This window comes from Sphaerodactylus townsendi, linkage group LG10 (assembly GCF_021028975.2).
Source record: "Sphaerodactylus townsendi isolate TG3544 linkage group LG10, MPM_Stown_v2.3, whole genome shotgun sequence".
NCBI classification, from domain to species: Eukaryota; Metazoa; Chordata; class Lepidosauria; order Squamata; family Sphaerodactylidae; genus Sphaerodactylus; species Sphaerodactylus townsendi.
In genome coordinates this window covers 11,263,496-11,278,761 of record NC_059434.1, presented here as the reverse complement: position 1 = coordinate 11,278,761, position 15,266 = coordinate 11,263,496, and the positions used below count along the sequence as shown (strand labels likewise).

General features: G+C 44.2%; 1 protein-coding gene across 2 annotated transcripts in view; it reads right to left on the bottom strand.

The window, feature by feature from the left end:
- The window catches only part of SLC34A2 (solute carrier family 34 member 2), a 49,068-nt gene that overhangs the window by 29,995 nt on the left and 3,807 nt on the right, over nucleotides 1-15,266 (bottom strand). For both annotated transcript variants that reach the window (XM_048509599.1, XM_048509597.1), the window contains 3 exons: nucleotides 6,625-6,730; nucleotides 5,659-5,799; nucleotides 2,121-2,249 (listed from right to left, as the gene is read on the bottom strand). In XM_048509599.1, the coding sequence (XP_048365556.1) occupies nucleotides 2,121-2,249; nucleotides 5,659-5,799; nucleotides 6,625-6,727 (373 nt within the window). In that variant the 5' untranslated portion in view covers nucleotides 6,728-6,730. The remainder of the gene's footprint in view (nucleotides 1-2,120; nucleotides 2,250-5,658; nucleotides 5,800-6,624; nucleotides 6,731-15,266) is intronic.

The window sequence follows — 15,266 nt, the reverse complement described above, 5'->3', positions numbered from 1 at the left end:
GAATTTATTCCACTTCTGGACTTTGTTCTGAATAAAGATTAAACTCTGTTTTTATTTCTGTATTAGGCAGGTAGAAGCCAACTGTGTTAGATAGGAAGTAGGATTTATAGTTATCTTTTGTATCCTCTGTATTTGCGTCTGCATGGAACCTCCTTGGCTCAAGGCAGGAATCCACCCCTGCTCTACCTGAGCCTGCCCCTTTCACTTGTAAAACTCTTGGTGGACGCTGACAAAGGGGACCCCGGAAGAAGTGCCTCACCCTGCCTAATCTCACCAGCAGGCAGATAAGGGGGCCATCGTCATCAAGTCTCGTTTCCCGACCCCAGACACCCGAGGGACTCTTTGTGTTCTTCCCGCCAGTGTACACGTCATCGCCTCGCCTTACTCTAGCCGCGAAATCCAAGAAGGGGCTGCCCATCAAACTCTGATTGGTTCCCATGTATTGCAAATGCATGATTGGTTACTTTGTATTTTGTTAGTGAATGGTGGTGGGCTGTCCTGGACTCCCCCGGACTCCCGGCGGGAGACATGGGCTTTTAAGGTCTTGTAAAGCTGCTAGGCGGCAGCAGTTGCCGTGGTGTGGAGGTGCTGACACATAGGTCAGCATCTCAATAAAACCTTTATTATTTCACTATACTCACTGTGTTGGGTCCCGTTTCTGTTCCCCTGCGCTGCCGAGAGCTGGTTGGTCTGAAGCTATTAAAAGTTACCAGGCAGCGCTGTAACACAGAGGTTGCAGAACCTACACAGAGATGCAGTGGGAAGGGAGGAAAATTGCTCCTCTCTGCCTCTTCTGTCAGCTTGTAGCTCCATTTTGTGCAAGGGGCAGGGGGGAAACTTGAGGAACATTGTGATGTGCTAATATTTACAAATTTAGGAGGGCGAGCAGGAAATGTCAGACGGGTTTGCCTTGTGAAGCTTGTTTGTGATTTTATTAACCAGGAAAAAGGCCAGATGACGTTATGAGATTTATTTGTGGGCACGGAGTTTTCAGATATATTAGTCAATGTCACAATTCACTAATAGCACCCCTTGGGCATGTGAAAACACTCAGAATGACCCTGAATGCCAATATTTGCCAATTTCTGATGCTTCTTGTACATATGGAACTGGTGGGGATGGGAAAATGTTTTCTGAGGGAAAGATTAAAAGATGAAGAAGTGATGAGGTATTTATACCCCACTTTTCTCCACCTTGAAGACAAAGCATCTTATAACCACATATCCTTCCCTGCCCCTCACCTCATGAGGTAGGTGGGACAGAGAGAGTTCTGAGAGAACTGTGACTGGCCCAAGGGGCACTATTAGGAAACTGTGACATCCATGGATCCATATGGAGGAACAGATTCAGTTCTGCAGGTTAGAGTCTGTCGCTCTTAACTCTTACACCAGGCTGGCTCTCACAATGAACATCAAGATGTCGGCTAACCATCGTCTTGTCATACATACAAATATAAATACCGTGTTTCCTCGAATATAAGACAGTGTCTTATATTAATTTTTGCTCCCAAAGATGCGCTATGTCTTATTTTCAGGGGATGTCTTATTTTTCTGTGTTCTGTTCGTTGGGCATGCTTCCAAACAAAAACTTTGCTATGTCTTACTTTCGGGGGATGCCTTATATTTCGCACTTCAGCAAAACCTCTACTATGTCTTATTTTTAGGGGATGTCTTATATTCGGGGAAACAGGGTACCTATATATACACACACCCCTGACATCTCCCCTTCCTGCTTAATACATTAAGGTAGGAAAGCTTTACCCTACAAAATCTCCACAATACATTTGGTAAATGTTCATGGGGTAATAGGACGCTCTTGTTTTTGTTTTGAGTAATACTTGTGTCCCAATGAAGTCATGTTTGTCATGCATGATTGGCGACTGAAACAAAAGAAATGCTGTAAAATCAAATGGGACTGCTAATCTCTAAAGTCAACATTATTCCGACATCCTGGAAACCAAACACCTCCGGGCTAAAAAAGAAGGGGGGGGGAGTTTCTCCTTATATTCTTGTCTATCTTTCGTCTTCAGGTGTGATGATTAACTCAACAGGTTCCATTTTATGAAATCAAAATACGTCAAAAAGTTGCCCAATAATCTGGTTTTGTTTTGTTTTGCATACCTCCTACTAGCTGGAAGGCTGAGCTGAGAACATCCAAGGAGCAGACGAAAAGGTAGAGGAGTCCAAGCAAGAGAATAAACTTCCCTGTGCTTTTGAACACACAGAGAACTTTGCCTTTTCCATCCAATTCTGCAAAACAACAACCACAGAACAAGTTGATGTAGAAAAAGAGGGGTGAATCTAAGGCTTCATTTTCAACAGCGCAGAAGTTCCCAGTGAGTCTGTGAAGTCAAGGCCAACTCAATATGCTCTGAGGATGATAAACCACCAGGAATGCTCCTGTTAATAAAAAGTTAACTGTAGCTAAATAAGCCTAATAAGATTTTTTTAAAAATCCCAGTTGAGCTAACCTTTTTCGGACTAACTTATGCAGTCTGGTCAGTAGAAACTGGGGAAAAAAATATGAGAATAACACTTCATGGAAATTACTTATTTATCCATGGGGCTCATCGCGTTATTTCATCTAACAGAAGGGAGAGAACTTAATTATAATCTCATTACTGCACTCTGTTGAGCAGTGGAAGGTGAAGTAATGGTTGCCCATCTTTCTCCTAGACAGGGGTCTTCAAACTGTCGCCCTCCAGATGTTCATGGACTACAATTCCCATCAGCCCCTGCCAGCATGGCCAAGTGGTAGGGCTCATGGGAATTGTAGTTTATGAACATCTGGAGGGCCATAGTTTGAAGACCCCTGTCCTAGAATGTTTTTATAATGGGAAGAAACTGATGGGTGAGGGTAGATATGGGAGGGTCGATGGCTCAGTGGCAGAGGATCTGCTTGGCATGCGGAACGTCCCAGGTTCAAGCCCTGACAACTTCAGTTAAAAAAGCCAGGTGATATGAAAGACACCTGCCTGAGACCCCAGGAGAGCCAGTGTGGCTCAGTGGTTGAGCATCTTCTTGGCATCCAAATGGTCCAGGTTCTATCCCTGGCATTTCCGGTTATAAGGCTCAGGTAGAACAGGGGTCTGCAACCCGTGGCTCTGGAGCTGCATGCGGCTCTTTCAACCTTATACTGCGGCTCCGCGTGGCCTGGAGGTCGGAGGGTAGTGTGGACATGTCCCTCCAGCCCTCCAGAGCAGTGCTGGAAGGAAAGGTGAGTGGAGGGGCCGAACTGTCTTGATAGATCTTTGGGGCCGTGGAAAATGTGTCCAAATGGCTCTTTGGCTGGTAAAGGTTGCCAACCCCTGAAGTATAAGGTGATGGTGATGATGAAGTAGAAGGTGATGTCAGGAGCAGCAGCAGCAGAAGGCCATTGTTTTCACATCCTGCATGTGAGCTCCCAAAGGCACCTGGTGGGCCACTGCGAGTAGCAGAGTGCTGGACTAGATGGACTCTGGTCTGATCCAGCAGGCTAGTTCTTATGTTCTTATGTTCTTATGTGAAAGACCTCTGAACAAGACTCTTCAGAGCTTCTGCTGCTCTGAGTAGCTAATGATGACCCAGATGGACCAATGTTCTGATAAGACAATTTATGTGTTCATAACATGAACCAGTTTTGAGGGGTAACTGGTTTGGGAGACAGGCTGCTTGGGGATGAATGGCAGCTCTCCCTGTTTCCAAAGCAAGTTGTTGCAGCCAACCCAACAGCTTATTGACGCTTCACCTGCAGCCTAGACAAACTGGAGCCTAGACAAACTGGAGTTTTATTAAGGGATGTCAAAGTAAACACCAAATAATGATGCCCAGTCTTTTTGGGCTGGGTGCCACCAGTCAAGACCAAATCCTGAGTCCTGGCATAAAAAAGAATGTGTTGTTGAGCTCGTAGCGATCCCAACCACAGGAGTTTCCAAGCAAGAGTTGACCAGAGGTGGTTTGTCATTGCCTTTCTCTGCATAGCAACCTTGTTTTCCTGGGTGGTCTCCCATCCAATTATTGACCGTGGCTGAACCTGCTTAGCTTCTAAGCTCTGACAAGATCAGGCAAGATCGGGTGCTACATAACTGCAGGCATAACCATTTCCATTAGCAGAGAAGTATTCAACATGCATGATTCTCTCTCCTTACCTCTGCAGAAACTTAGCCGGACCTTATGCATCCAAAGGGAGGAAAAGGCCTGGCAGGTGAGCTAGCAACCTGTCTTTTTTGGTGTGCACCTGTCCAAGTACTAACCATTGCCCTGACCCTGCTTCACGACTGATCTCTGGTGAGTTCAGGCCGAACTTGGCTCAGGCTGCTAACTGGCATAAAGGACTGGCATAAAATGTTCAGTTCGGCTTCTGTGTTTATTTTGTTTTACTAGTTCTTTATGCCACCCTTCCCCTCACGGGTTCAGGGCAGCTTTCAACATTTCACAATATAAACAGTAAAACCAAAACATGTCAGTATTAAAACCTAATCTGAAACCTGATACAACAAGTGTACATAATGCCCTCCCTATAAAGGCACTGGAAGATTCCAGACGATTGCCTTGCAGGAGAGAACATGTAACAGGGGTGTCCAATTCTGTCACTTCAGATGTTCATGGACTACAATTCCCGTCATCCCCTGCTGGCATGCCAACAGGGGCTAATGGGGATTGTGATCCATGAACATCTGAAGCGCCAGAGTTGGACACCCCTGATGTATAGTGGCGTAGCGCCAAGGGGGCAGTGTGTGTGTGTGTGTGTGTGACACACTAGGGGCGCGCCGGTGCAGAGGCATGGTGGGGACGTTCCGGGGCGTGGCAGCGCCGCGGGACGTGCACGTGTCCCCGGTGCAGTTCCCCTTTGCTCCGGCCCTGCTTTTGTAACACAATTCAGCATATTATCTTGGACTGCCGGTTACATGCAATACCATGTAACGATTTCATCCTTCCCCTAATCAACTCTAAAGATTTCATGAATAAGGATGGCATTGTCTGTATTTCACTGAATGATCATATCCCAGAAACTACTGTCACAGTGGCTAAATTTCTTGTAGAAAGCGTGAAAGTCAGAAAGTAGATCACGAAATATTATGTAATTATCTTGTTCTTTGCTGTTTGTGTACAACTCTGATGTAATTTGATTTTATTCAGACCTTTGTCTGCTGTGGACAATCTAAATGCCAATAGAGGAAAGTAAGTAAGTGTACATCGTCTCATATCCAGTACTGAAGGGAAACGAGTAGTGAGGAAAGTGGGGAGGGGAGGCCAAATGATGGGAAAACCATAGCAGACTCAAAAATATACCCTATGGAACAGCTCTGTCTTACAGGCCCTGTAGAACTACATCAGATTCCGAAGGGCCCGGGTCTCCCCAGTTAGAGTGTTCCACCAGGCTAGGACCAGGGCCAAGAATGCCCTGGTACAAGTTGAGGCTAGCTGGTCATTTTTTCATTTATTTATATTTGTGTCCTGTTTATTTCTGTTGTAATTAATTGTTTGTTCCATGCATTATATGCTTCTTACTGCATTGTTCTTAACAGTATAATCCACCCTGAGTCTTACCAAGGAAGGCAGACTAAAAATGGGGTGAACACCCAGAACAATTAACGTCTGGGAAGCAAAAGAAAATAGAGGTAATGGAGGATAGGAAGGCAAATGCTACTCAGCCCCTCCCATGATGCTCAGTGCTTACCTGACCACTTGACTCCAGTGTTCTGGAGCACTGGCATTTCCCAAGGGTCCACTTCATTCTGGGGTTCCTGAGAAGTTGCCAAGGCGACAGTGGAGTATGCCGGTAAAAGTTCCATCTGGTTTCCTAAGGAAATGGCCTCACCTGAGGATCAAAGTCAAACATTAATGCAGTTATGGTATCTGTCCTCAAATGAAATGGTATGAAGATAATTCAGAGTGTGATAGCTCCTAACTAAAATTAAACCCTTACAAGTGCGGTTGATTTCACTGGGGAACGGGTGACATTCTTTTTATCAATAGGAGTTAAACAGGCATTACTTTGGCTGGATCATGGCCAAAATGTATAGGGTAAAAGAAGAAGAAGAAGAAGAAGAGTTTGGATTTATATCCCCCCTTTCTCTCCTGCAGGAGACTCAAAGGGGCTTACGATCTCCTTGCCCTTCCCCCCTCACAACAAACACCCTGTGAGGTAGGTGGGGCTGACAGAGCTCTGAGAAGCTGTGACTAGCCCAAGGTCGCCCAGCTGGCGTGTGTGGGAGCGTACAGGCTAATCTGAATTCCCCAGATAAGCCTCCACAGCTCAGGCGGCAGAGCTGGGAATCAAACCCGGTTCCTCCAGATTAGATACATGAGCTCTTAACCTCCTACGCCACTGCTGCTCCCAGTAAAGGTAAAGTGGTGACATTACATCACAATGTTTACTAGGCAGATTTTGTTTATGGGGTGGTTTGCCGTTGCCTTCCCCAGTTGTCCACACATTACCCCAAGCAAGCTGGGTGCCAGTTTTCCCAACCTCAGAAGGATGGAAGGCTGAGTCACCCTTGAGCCGGCTACCTGATAGCGACTCTGTTGGGATTGAACTCAAGTTGTGGGTGGAGCTTTAACTGTAGTACTGCAGCTCACCATTCTGCCCTCTGGGGTTCTTATTTAAAATGTATAGAGGAGCAGGGTGTTTTGTTTTTTTTACCTTTTGAATTGTTCTCCTGTTTTTTGGGCATAGCTTGATTTTGTTCGGAACAAGGATTTTCAATATATTTATTAGGGTCTTCTAGTTCAGGCCATGGAGCCATACTCTGAAATGAAGAGAAAAAGAAAGATTGGGAAAAGGTCAATTAAAAAGTCTTTTAAAGTCTTTCCATGCTTAGTAGAAAGCCAGCTAATTAAAGAGAGGGAATAATCTCTGTACATTTTTGCAAGAAAGCATTTTCGGGATTTACTGACACATATTTGAATGCAGAAACTCTCGCCCCCCTCCAGCTTTTAGAATATCCAGCCTGAGAAAGGATTCTTTTAATGTAGAAGGTCTCTCTTCCAACGATCTTGGTTATATTGGAAGAGACATTCCTTTTTATTATTATTGTATATAAAAATATACAACAATCTTAAACTCATGACATATCAACAGATTTTGCTTGAATACAATTGACAACTTGCAACAATATGGACCAAATGCCATCAAAAGTTTTACCATTCGAAAGAGATGTAAGTGTAATCATTAAATACATTTAATTTAATTTAAATATCCATTCTTGGATTTTCAGGATCTCTGTTAACTTCCAGTACCTTGCATATATCAATCTTGTTGCCGCAATTAGATTTTGAAAGATAAATTGTAAATTATTTGCAATTTGGAATTCTGCTGTCTAGACCATAACTACCATTCCCTTGTTCCAGTCCTCCACTATTCTCAGACAAAGATACTGAATAACGATGAAATCTGTGAATGCACATGCAATACCAAGAGTTCCCAGAACACAAAATCTAAATCTTGGTACTCAGTATTGGTGTCACATATGCCCAGATGAATCATTTTACAAACCAAGTGGTTGATCGAAAAGGTTTCAATCTTTTTTCAGAAAATTTAGGAATATTTGAGAGAAAATCATTAATTTGACTCAAAACGGGGTTCTCTGAAGAATGCAGATTTGCATAAAAATCACTAAATTCTTGAACAGAGTAATGCCCTTCTTATCCTTTATAAATGAAATGGTGCATCTTCCTGCCCATTTGTTCAGTTTGTGAATTTATTAGCTTTATTCCCTCACTCAAAAAAACCTTAGACACACAAATACTAGATTTCTATTCATTTTCTCAATCTCCAATTCTTCCAAAGCTTTTTTAACCCTCTTTATCTTTATATATTTGAGAGCTATTATCTTTTTTAAATGCTTTGCCTCAAGTAGCTTTTGTTGTTCTACTCCTTTCCCTCTTAAGATATGCCGTGGCACTTAATACTAAACCCCCGAAGAAGGTTTTACCAACCTCCCATATAGCAATCAAGGAAGCATCAGAGTTACTAATTAAAAGAAAAAAGAACTCCTGTAGATCAACTTCTAACTTATTCTTAATTGGTAAATTAGGCAGTAAATCATTATATAGGTGCCATATTGGTTGCTTTCTTACATTAAATATTAACAATTGCTGTAGGTTAGATATTCTTTCTTTTATGCACAGATACCTACCAGAAGAATCAATTAACATATCAATTTTGAATCCATCACCATTAATAAATATGGTAACTCCTTTGCTTTTAACAGGGCCAGATGCATCAAATAATTTCCATAATTTAGAATATTGTCACAGATGAGTTTGATTATCTTTATTTGGTTCATTTGTAACTTCAGATGACAACAATTCATTACTAAACCTTATGAAATTTACTAAGAAAAATCCTGCTTTTCTACATTTCCATCTCATCAACGGTCCTAACATTCCAATTGGTGCCTTGTATCTCAATTGACAATCTAAAAAGAAAATCCTGTCCAAAAGTGATTCCACTGATTCTTTAGATCTGTTAGAAATTTCAAGCTTCATTTTTTAAGAGTGAGAGGAGATACTTGCATCTCTTGCTCACAGCACCTGCTGGGTTGCACCTTCCTTTATTAAATTCATACTTTGCGTCACATAGTAGCTGCAGTATACATAGCTATTGTTAATTTGATTTGGTTGATGGCACTTTAGACACACGTTAGAAGTCACACAATCAAGTCACTCATTGTAGAGTAATGTACTTAGTGTAGCACTTATACGCTTGTTACTATGCTAATCTAAAAAACTACATAGTTGTAACCAGTGGTGGGATCCAAAAATTTTAGTAACAGGTTCCCATGGTGGTGGGATTCAAACAGTGACGTAGCGCCAATGGGGCTGTGCGGGGCACGACGGGGGCTTGGCCGGGCATTCTGGGGGCGGGGCATTAATATTTTCTCTGTTACTGTAAAAAACTCTCATTGTACAAAAAAGTTCCTAATTTCCAGCTGGTATCTTTCTGTCTATAATTTAAACTCATTATAGCAAGTCCTATCGTCTACTGCCCACAGAAACAACTACTTCTCCTCTAATTGGCTGCCTGTCAAATACTTAATACTTTCAAATACTTAATTTTGTTTCTAGAAATCAAAAGAAGGATACTTTCCTTAAACAAGGAACTTTACCATATTTCTGAAACATGTTTTTAAAACAGCCCAGCAGGGAGAATGATCCCGTTTTCTACCTTCGCTAACCAGCCACATGGGAAACAACAGGACTTCATGATTTTTGGACCTAATGGAATTTCTAACGGAAAAGCAGACCCAATCAGTAACCCCCTCTCGGCACACACAAATAATTAGTAACCCACTCTCGGGAACTGGTGAGAACCTGCTGGATCCCACCTCTGGTTGTAACAATGATCCACGCTAGCTACTTGCTTATATCCTAAAGAGGCAAAACGGTTGGCATCACAGTTCAAGGCCCCCCCTCCCCGAGGTCCATGCCCAAGAGGTGCACCAGAGGGTGTGTACCTTTATGACATTGCCCAGGGCTGCAGGCAACACTCATGAAGATGTCGCTGGCAGCCAGTGGCATAGTGCCTCTGCCTCAGCACAATTCGTTTGGGCTGAAACTGGACTCTTATCACTTTGGCTTAGGTGTTCAAGGAAAGATGCTCTGATACACAGGAGCAGGAATGAATCTGACGCAGCTGCCTCCAAACATGGCTCAAAGAGCCCTGTGGCTCCCCTGCGTCCACAGACCACAGGTCAAACTTGCCAAGAAGTGGCTGATGGCCCAGAAGATAGTCTCTCCATCAGTGTGATGCAGCAGCACAACTGGTCCAGGTGGATATTGGGCTATCCTCACTTTCATCTAAGCATTCAAGGGAAGAGTTACTGGTGCACAGAGTTAAAATGAGTCTAGTGCAGCTGGTTCCAAATGCGGTTCAACCCGCAGCAAATTCAGCCCCCCCCCCTTCCCCTGAGAAAGGATTCTTGTAATTAAATGCTCATCTACTACTCTCAGAAAGTTATCTGATCTTAATGACTATTGGAATTAACCTGTCTGCTTTTGATCTAGCAAATATTAGCTAATCATGGAACAGCCTGCTCTCAGCTTTCTGTTTTGTTCCTCTTGTCCTGTGGTGTCGAACAGGTGACTTTGAGGTGATCTCGCATGACTCTTTTGTGTTTTGTGAAATCCCATCAAAGCAGCTAGACTTAAAGGAGCCAACTTGCATCTTCCCCAGCGGATTTTGTGTATACATGATGGGGACCAAGATTCCCCCTAAACCGAGAGCCAGCTTTACAAAGGAAGGCACTTGGGTTCAAAACGTAAGCCCAAAACATCCTTTCTTTCTCCTTTGGCAGTGGGCCTTTCCCCACTTACCGTTTGCGGCGTGCTACCCACAGCGCGAGTCATTTCTGGCGCAGGATCATGTTCCCCACTGCCTCGCGCTCTGCGCGGGGTCATGAAAGGTGCCGTTTTATCAGCACCAGAAATGACTCGCGCTGAGGGGGAGGGAGAGCGGCAGAGTTGGGGAGGCTGCGTTGTCGCTGCCAGGATTCGTGGGGAGCGCCGCTGGACCCCGCGCTATTTGGGCAGAGTAGCATGCAGCAAACGGTAAGTGGGAAAAGGGCCAGTGTTGCCAATTTAACAATGGTCCTTTCTGCACAAGCCTTTTACAACATTTTGAGGCTGGAAATCAAATGTTTCCTCTATGGAGTTCCATATCCCCCCCTTTAAGTCCCAAAAACGTTTTACTTCCAGCCTCAAAACGTTTTAAACGAATCCTCTTTTAAAACAATCATTTGGTTGAAATGCATTTGAAACATCTTCAGTTGATGTGATCTGTTTACTATATTTTCCATGCCTCTGTGCCATCCCCAAACGTCCTCCTTGGTGCCATTTTCTGAGCTCACTCTGTTCCCCCTTGTCTGTTGATTTTAATCATTTCTGCAGTTTTAAAAAAGAAATTGGGTTAAATCTTTGAAGCGTCGATTATATGAGCTATGAGAATCGCAGCAAGAAGAACTTAAAAAGGGAGAAGGGAGGGATGGCGGCCAGGGATCATTTTGAGGTAAAGGGAGGGATTGAAAACGTTTAAAAAACGTTTCAGGTGATTAGTGTGGAAAGGGCCCATGCCAATCTGAAACAAATCAGGCCAGTGTTGGTCAGCACAGAGCAAATATAAAATGAGTATGAGGCAGTGGTGGGATCCAAAAATTTTAGTAACAGGTTCCCTTGGTGGTGGGATTAAAACAGTGGCGTAGCGCCAATGGGGCTGGGCAGGGCATGATGGGGGCGTGGCCGGGCATTCCGGGGGGCGGAGCATTAATTACTGTAAAAAACTCTTACTGTAAAAAAAGTTCCTAATTTCCAGCTGGTCTCTTTCTGTCCATAATTTAAACTCATTATAGCAAGTCCTATCGTCTGCTGCCAACAGAAACAACGACTTCTCCTCTAATTGACTGCCTGTCAAATACTTCATACTTTCAAATACTTCATTTTGTTTCTAGAAATTAAAAGAAGGATCCTTTCCTTAAACAAGGAACTTTACCATATTTCTAAAACATGTTTTTACAACAGCCCAACAGGGAGAATGATCCCGTTTTCTATCTTCGCTAACCAGCCACATAGGAAACAACAGGACTTTGTGATTTTTGGACCTAATGGAATTTCTAACAGAAAAGCAGACCCAATTAGTAGCCCCCTCTCGGCACACACAAATAATTAGTAAACCACTCTCGGGAACTGGTGAGAACCTGCTGGATCCCACCTCTGGTATGAGGGGTCTGAAGAGCCCTCGTGTGATAAAACTTCCATACCTCATCCCGGCTACACTGCAGCCAACTGGACTCTGAAATCAGCAGTAGCTAGTCAGCCGACATGAAAACAACAGGGAAACTCAGAAAAGTGTGCTTGTATTGTAAATCTGCCACCTTCATTTTTTAAAAATGTTTTTGACTTTGCACAAAAGCACCAAACTGAGTCTTCAGCTATATATCATCACCCAGCCGTTATGATAACCTGCTCAAATAGCCTTTTTTTCCTTGTTTTCATGATGTGGAAACTAAAGCAGTATATGGGCCATTTTCTGCCAAGATGCAGCAGGAAACTATAAAGGGTGGACATTCAAAACAGAATAGATATTCAGCCCATGGAAAGCCCTAACATACATAGAGGTGAATCACTAATTTGGGAGGTTTAGGTATAAAATTTCTATTATTTTTTTTAGCACCAGCCTCAGCCTATTAAGCTGACAAAATATGCTTCAGGCCAAATTTTGAAAAATCATCAAGCAAAACTGGTTTTATAATTGAAGAGAAGTGGAGTTTCTTGGCTGTGCTAGACAATGACGGGATCTAGGGAATGGGCTTTTATATACATGAATACTATAATAAATCACAAGGCATTTAGGGTAGAATTGAGGGGAAGGGCAAGAGAACAGAGATAAATAAAAAAAGACTGTTCGAAAACCTAATTCCTAGGGTTCATATGTACTGGGAAAAGAATGTGCCCATATGAAAGTCTGCTTGCTCGGCTAATAAGTAGTTGCTTTTGAAAGTCCTGGCTTCTCTCTTCCGTAGCAATCACCTCCCAGTTTCACACCAATTTTCATTTTTTGTTCCCCTGTAATTTTAAAGTTTTCAAACTGGGTTGCTTCAGAGGATTTCACTTCAAGTACAAATTGCTCGTTCTTTGCACTGTCATGGATGGTATGTTAGAAACAATGCTTTGCATCGGCACGCAGTTTGGTAGCTGACCCTTCTTTTGTATCATGCCTGGTCAAGTACTAAGAGCCTTAAAACCTTGGGTCATCGTGGCAGAGAATACTGACCCTGAATCATGGAGCCAGTGAGACCTCTAGAACTGCTAAAGCAGAGGTGGGATCCAGCAGGTTCTCACCAGTTCCCGAGAGTGGGTTACTGATTATTTGTGTGTGCCGAGAGGGGGTTACTAATTGGGTCCACTTTTCCATCTCCACGCCCTCGCCTCCCTGAGAGGCCTCCTGCCTTTGAACGTGAAGGTTCCATATAGCAATTGAGACTAATAATGTAACTCCCTGAACTGGGTTAATCCCTTTCAGGTACTGCAATTCACTGATTCTTAGCCTTACGTACCTTTTATCTCACCAGTCTCTATCAAAGAACCTGCGTGTTTCACCATTGCTGTGTTCAGATTTGTGAGTTGGGGCATTTTCTATAATGTGATGATGATTTAGAAATGACCTGGTGCAAAAAAAAATTGGGGGGTTGTGGTGGGGTGGCTGCCCATGGGGGGGCATCCAACTCAGGTTTTGCCCAGGGCTCAGGTTTGCCTAGGTACGCCTCTGCCCCCTTTGCTGAGGGGGGGCTGGCGAGGGAACCTGTTACTGAAATTTTTGGATCCCACCACTGCACTAAAGCTATTAGCTTGGATGAGATCTAAACAGTGGAGTCCTCAGGAAGTTACAGCTGCCTTGATCCATTGAACTAAATGGGTTTAGAAAGGTCTAAGCCTAGCTAGGACTGCAGTGTAAGTCTCAGCGTCCAGGTTGACGCAGGGACGTGGGGCAAGAGGCAACAAGCTGAGTCCAAACACAGCCCAGGATCCAAACATAGGTATTCAGAAGTTCAAACATCCAACCAGAAGGGAACATCCGGAGAGCACAAGTTGGGTCACTGTCTAGAACCGTGGTGGCGAACCTTTGGCACTCCAGATGTCATGGACTACAATTCCCATCAGCCCCTGCCAATTGCCCATGCTGGCAGGGGCTGATGGGGATTGTAGTCCATGACATCTGGAGTGCCAAAGGTTCGCCACCACTGGTCTAGAACTACACGGGAGTCTAAAACAGGGCACATGACTGGGGACCAGTTGCTTCCACACGGGTTCACTCTTTCCTGGTTGCTTTTATCAGGAGAACTCTGATGAGTCATCTACGGACAGGTGCATTTCATCAGTGATTGAGCAACCCTGATCCCGTGGTGACTTAAGCTTAGAGGTAGAGGTTGACCTAGAGTTCCCAGTTTCCCAGTAATGGCAGGCATCCGACTGCCAATTTCCCGGGCAGCCTGCCAACCCTCAGCTGGTGAGTGGGTGAAAGCAAGCCAGTGGAGGGGGAGGGAGCGATCTATGGTGTCCCTTCTGGGTTGTTGCAGAAGCGCTGGCATCTCATTGGTTGGTATAGTGTCGGATTAGGATCTGGGAAACTCAGCTTTGAATCCCCACTCTACCAAGGAAACTTGCTGGGTTACCTTGGGCCAATGGCAGAGGTGGGATCCAGCAGGTTCTCACAGGTTCCCGAGAGTAGGTTACTAATTATTTGTGTGTGCCGAGAGGGGGTTACTAATTGGTGATTTTGCCACGTGATTTTTGCCTTAGTTACGCCCCTCCTCTCAGCAGTAGCACGCAGAACTTGAAGCAGTCTAGCAGGAGGTGCACCGGCTTGTGTTGCAGCCTGCGCCTGCGTGCATTCGTTTCCCGCCCAAGGACCGGCACAGCAGCTGCGTCCTTGCCACAGCCCCGCCCAGGAATGCCCCGCCCAGGAATGCCCGGCCACGCCCCCTTTGTGCCCCACCCAGCCCCATTGGCGCTACGCCACAGTTTGAATCTCACCACCATGGGAACCTGTTACTAAAATGTTTGGATCCCACCACTGGCCAATGGCACACTCTCAGCTGTGACCCTGTCAAGTATTTAAAGGGGAGATTTCCAAGGAATACCGAGGTGTGACATGGAGGCAAGCAATGGCTAACCACCTCTGAACCTCTCTTGCCTTGAAAACCAGATGGGGTTGCCAGAAGTCAAGTGACTTAATGGCAAAAAAAATTAAAAGTATTTTTGCACCCTGGTCACAATGCCAGGTTATTATTTTCTATTTCTATAATGTCAACAGTGAACATGGCTTTTACAGAGTAAAGCAAGTTCCTGCCCCGAGGAGGTTACAGTGCACAAAATCTCTCCAGTATCCTTACTAAATCTGATAGCGTTTTTACAAGGGGAACGGGCTTGTTAAAAATTGTTTCTTGAATTTCCTGAGCCAGTATCTGAACATACATTTTGCACTTGCTAGTACAGGCATGACGTTTTAAAATGGTTATTCCTGAGGGGTACATTTGAGACTGAAAAATAGACCCCAGGGCCCATGAAAGTGGGCCAAATCCTTTTGAAAGTTGGATAATCTCATCTCTGACTAGCTGGAACTAATGGCTTTAGTTCAAAAACTCAATACAGCTTGTTCATCATGATGATATCAAGGCTGTGAAGATCTAGGTGTTCTCTGTAGGTGTCTAGGACATCATATGCAGCTGATGAATGCAAACTCTTAAGACAAAGCGCCTCGCAAGTAAAAAATGTAGCAGAGAGAGATGT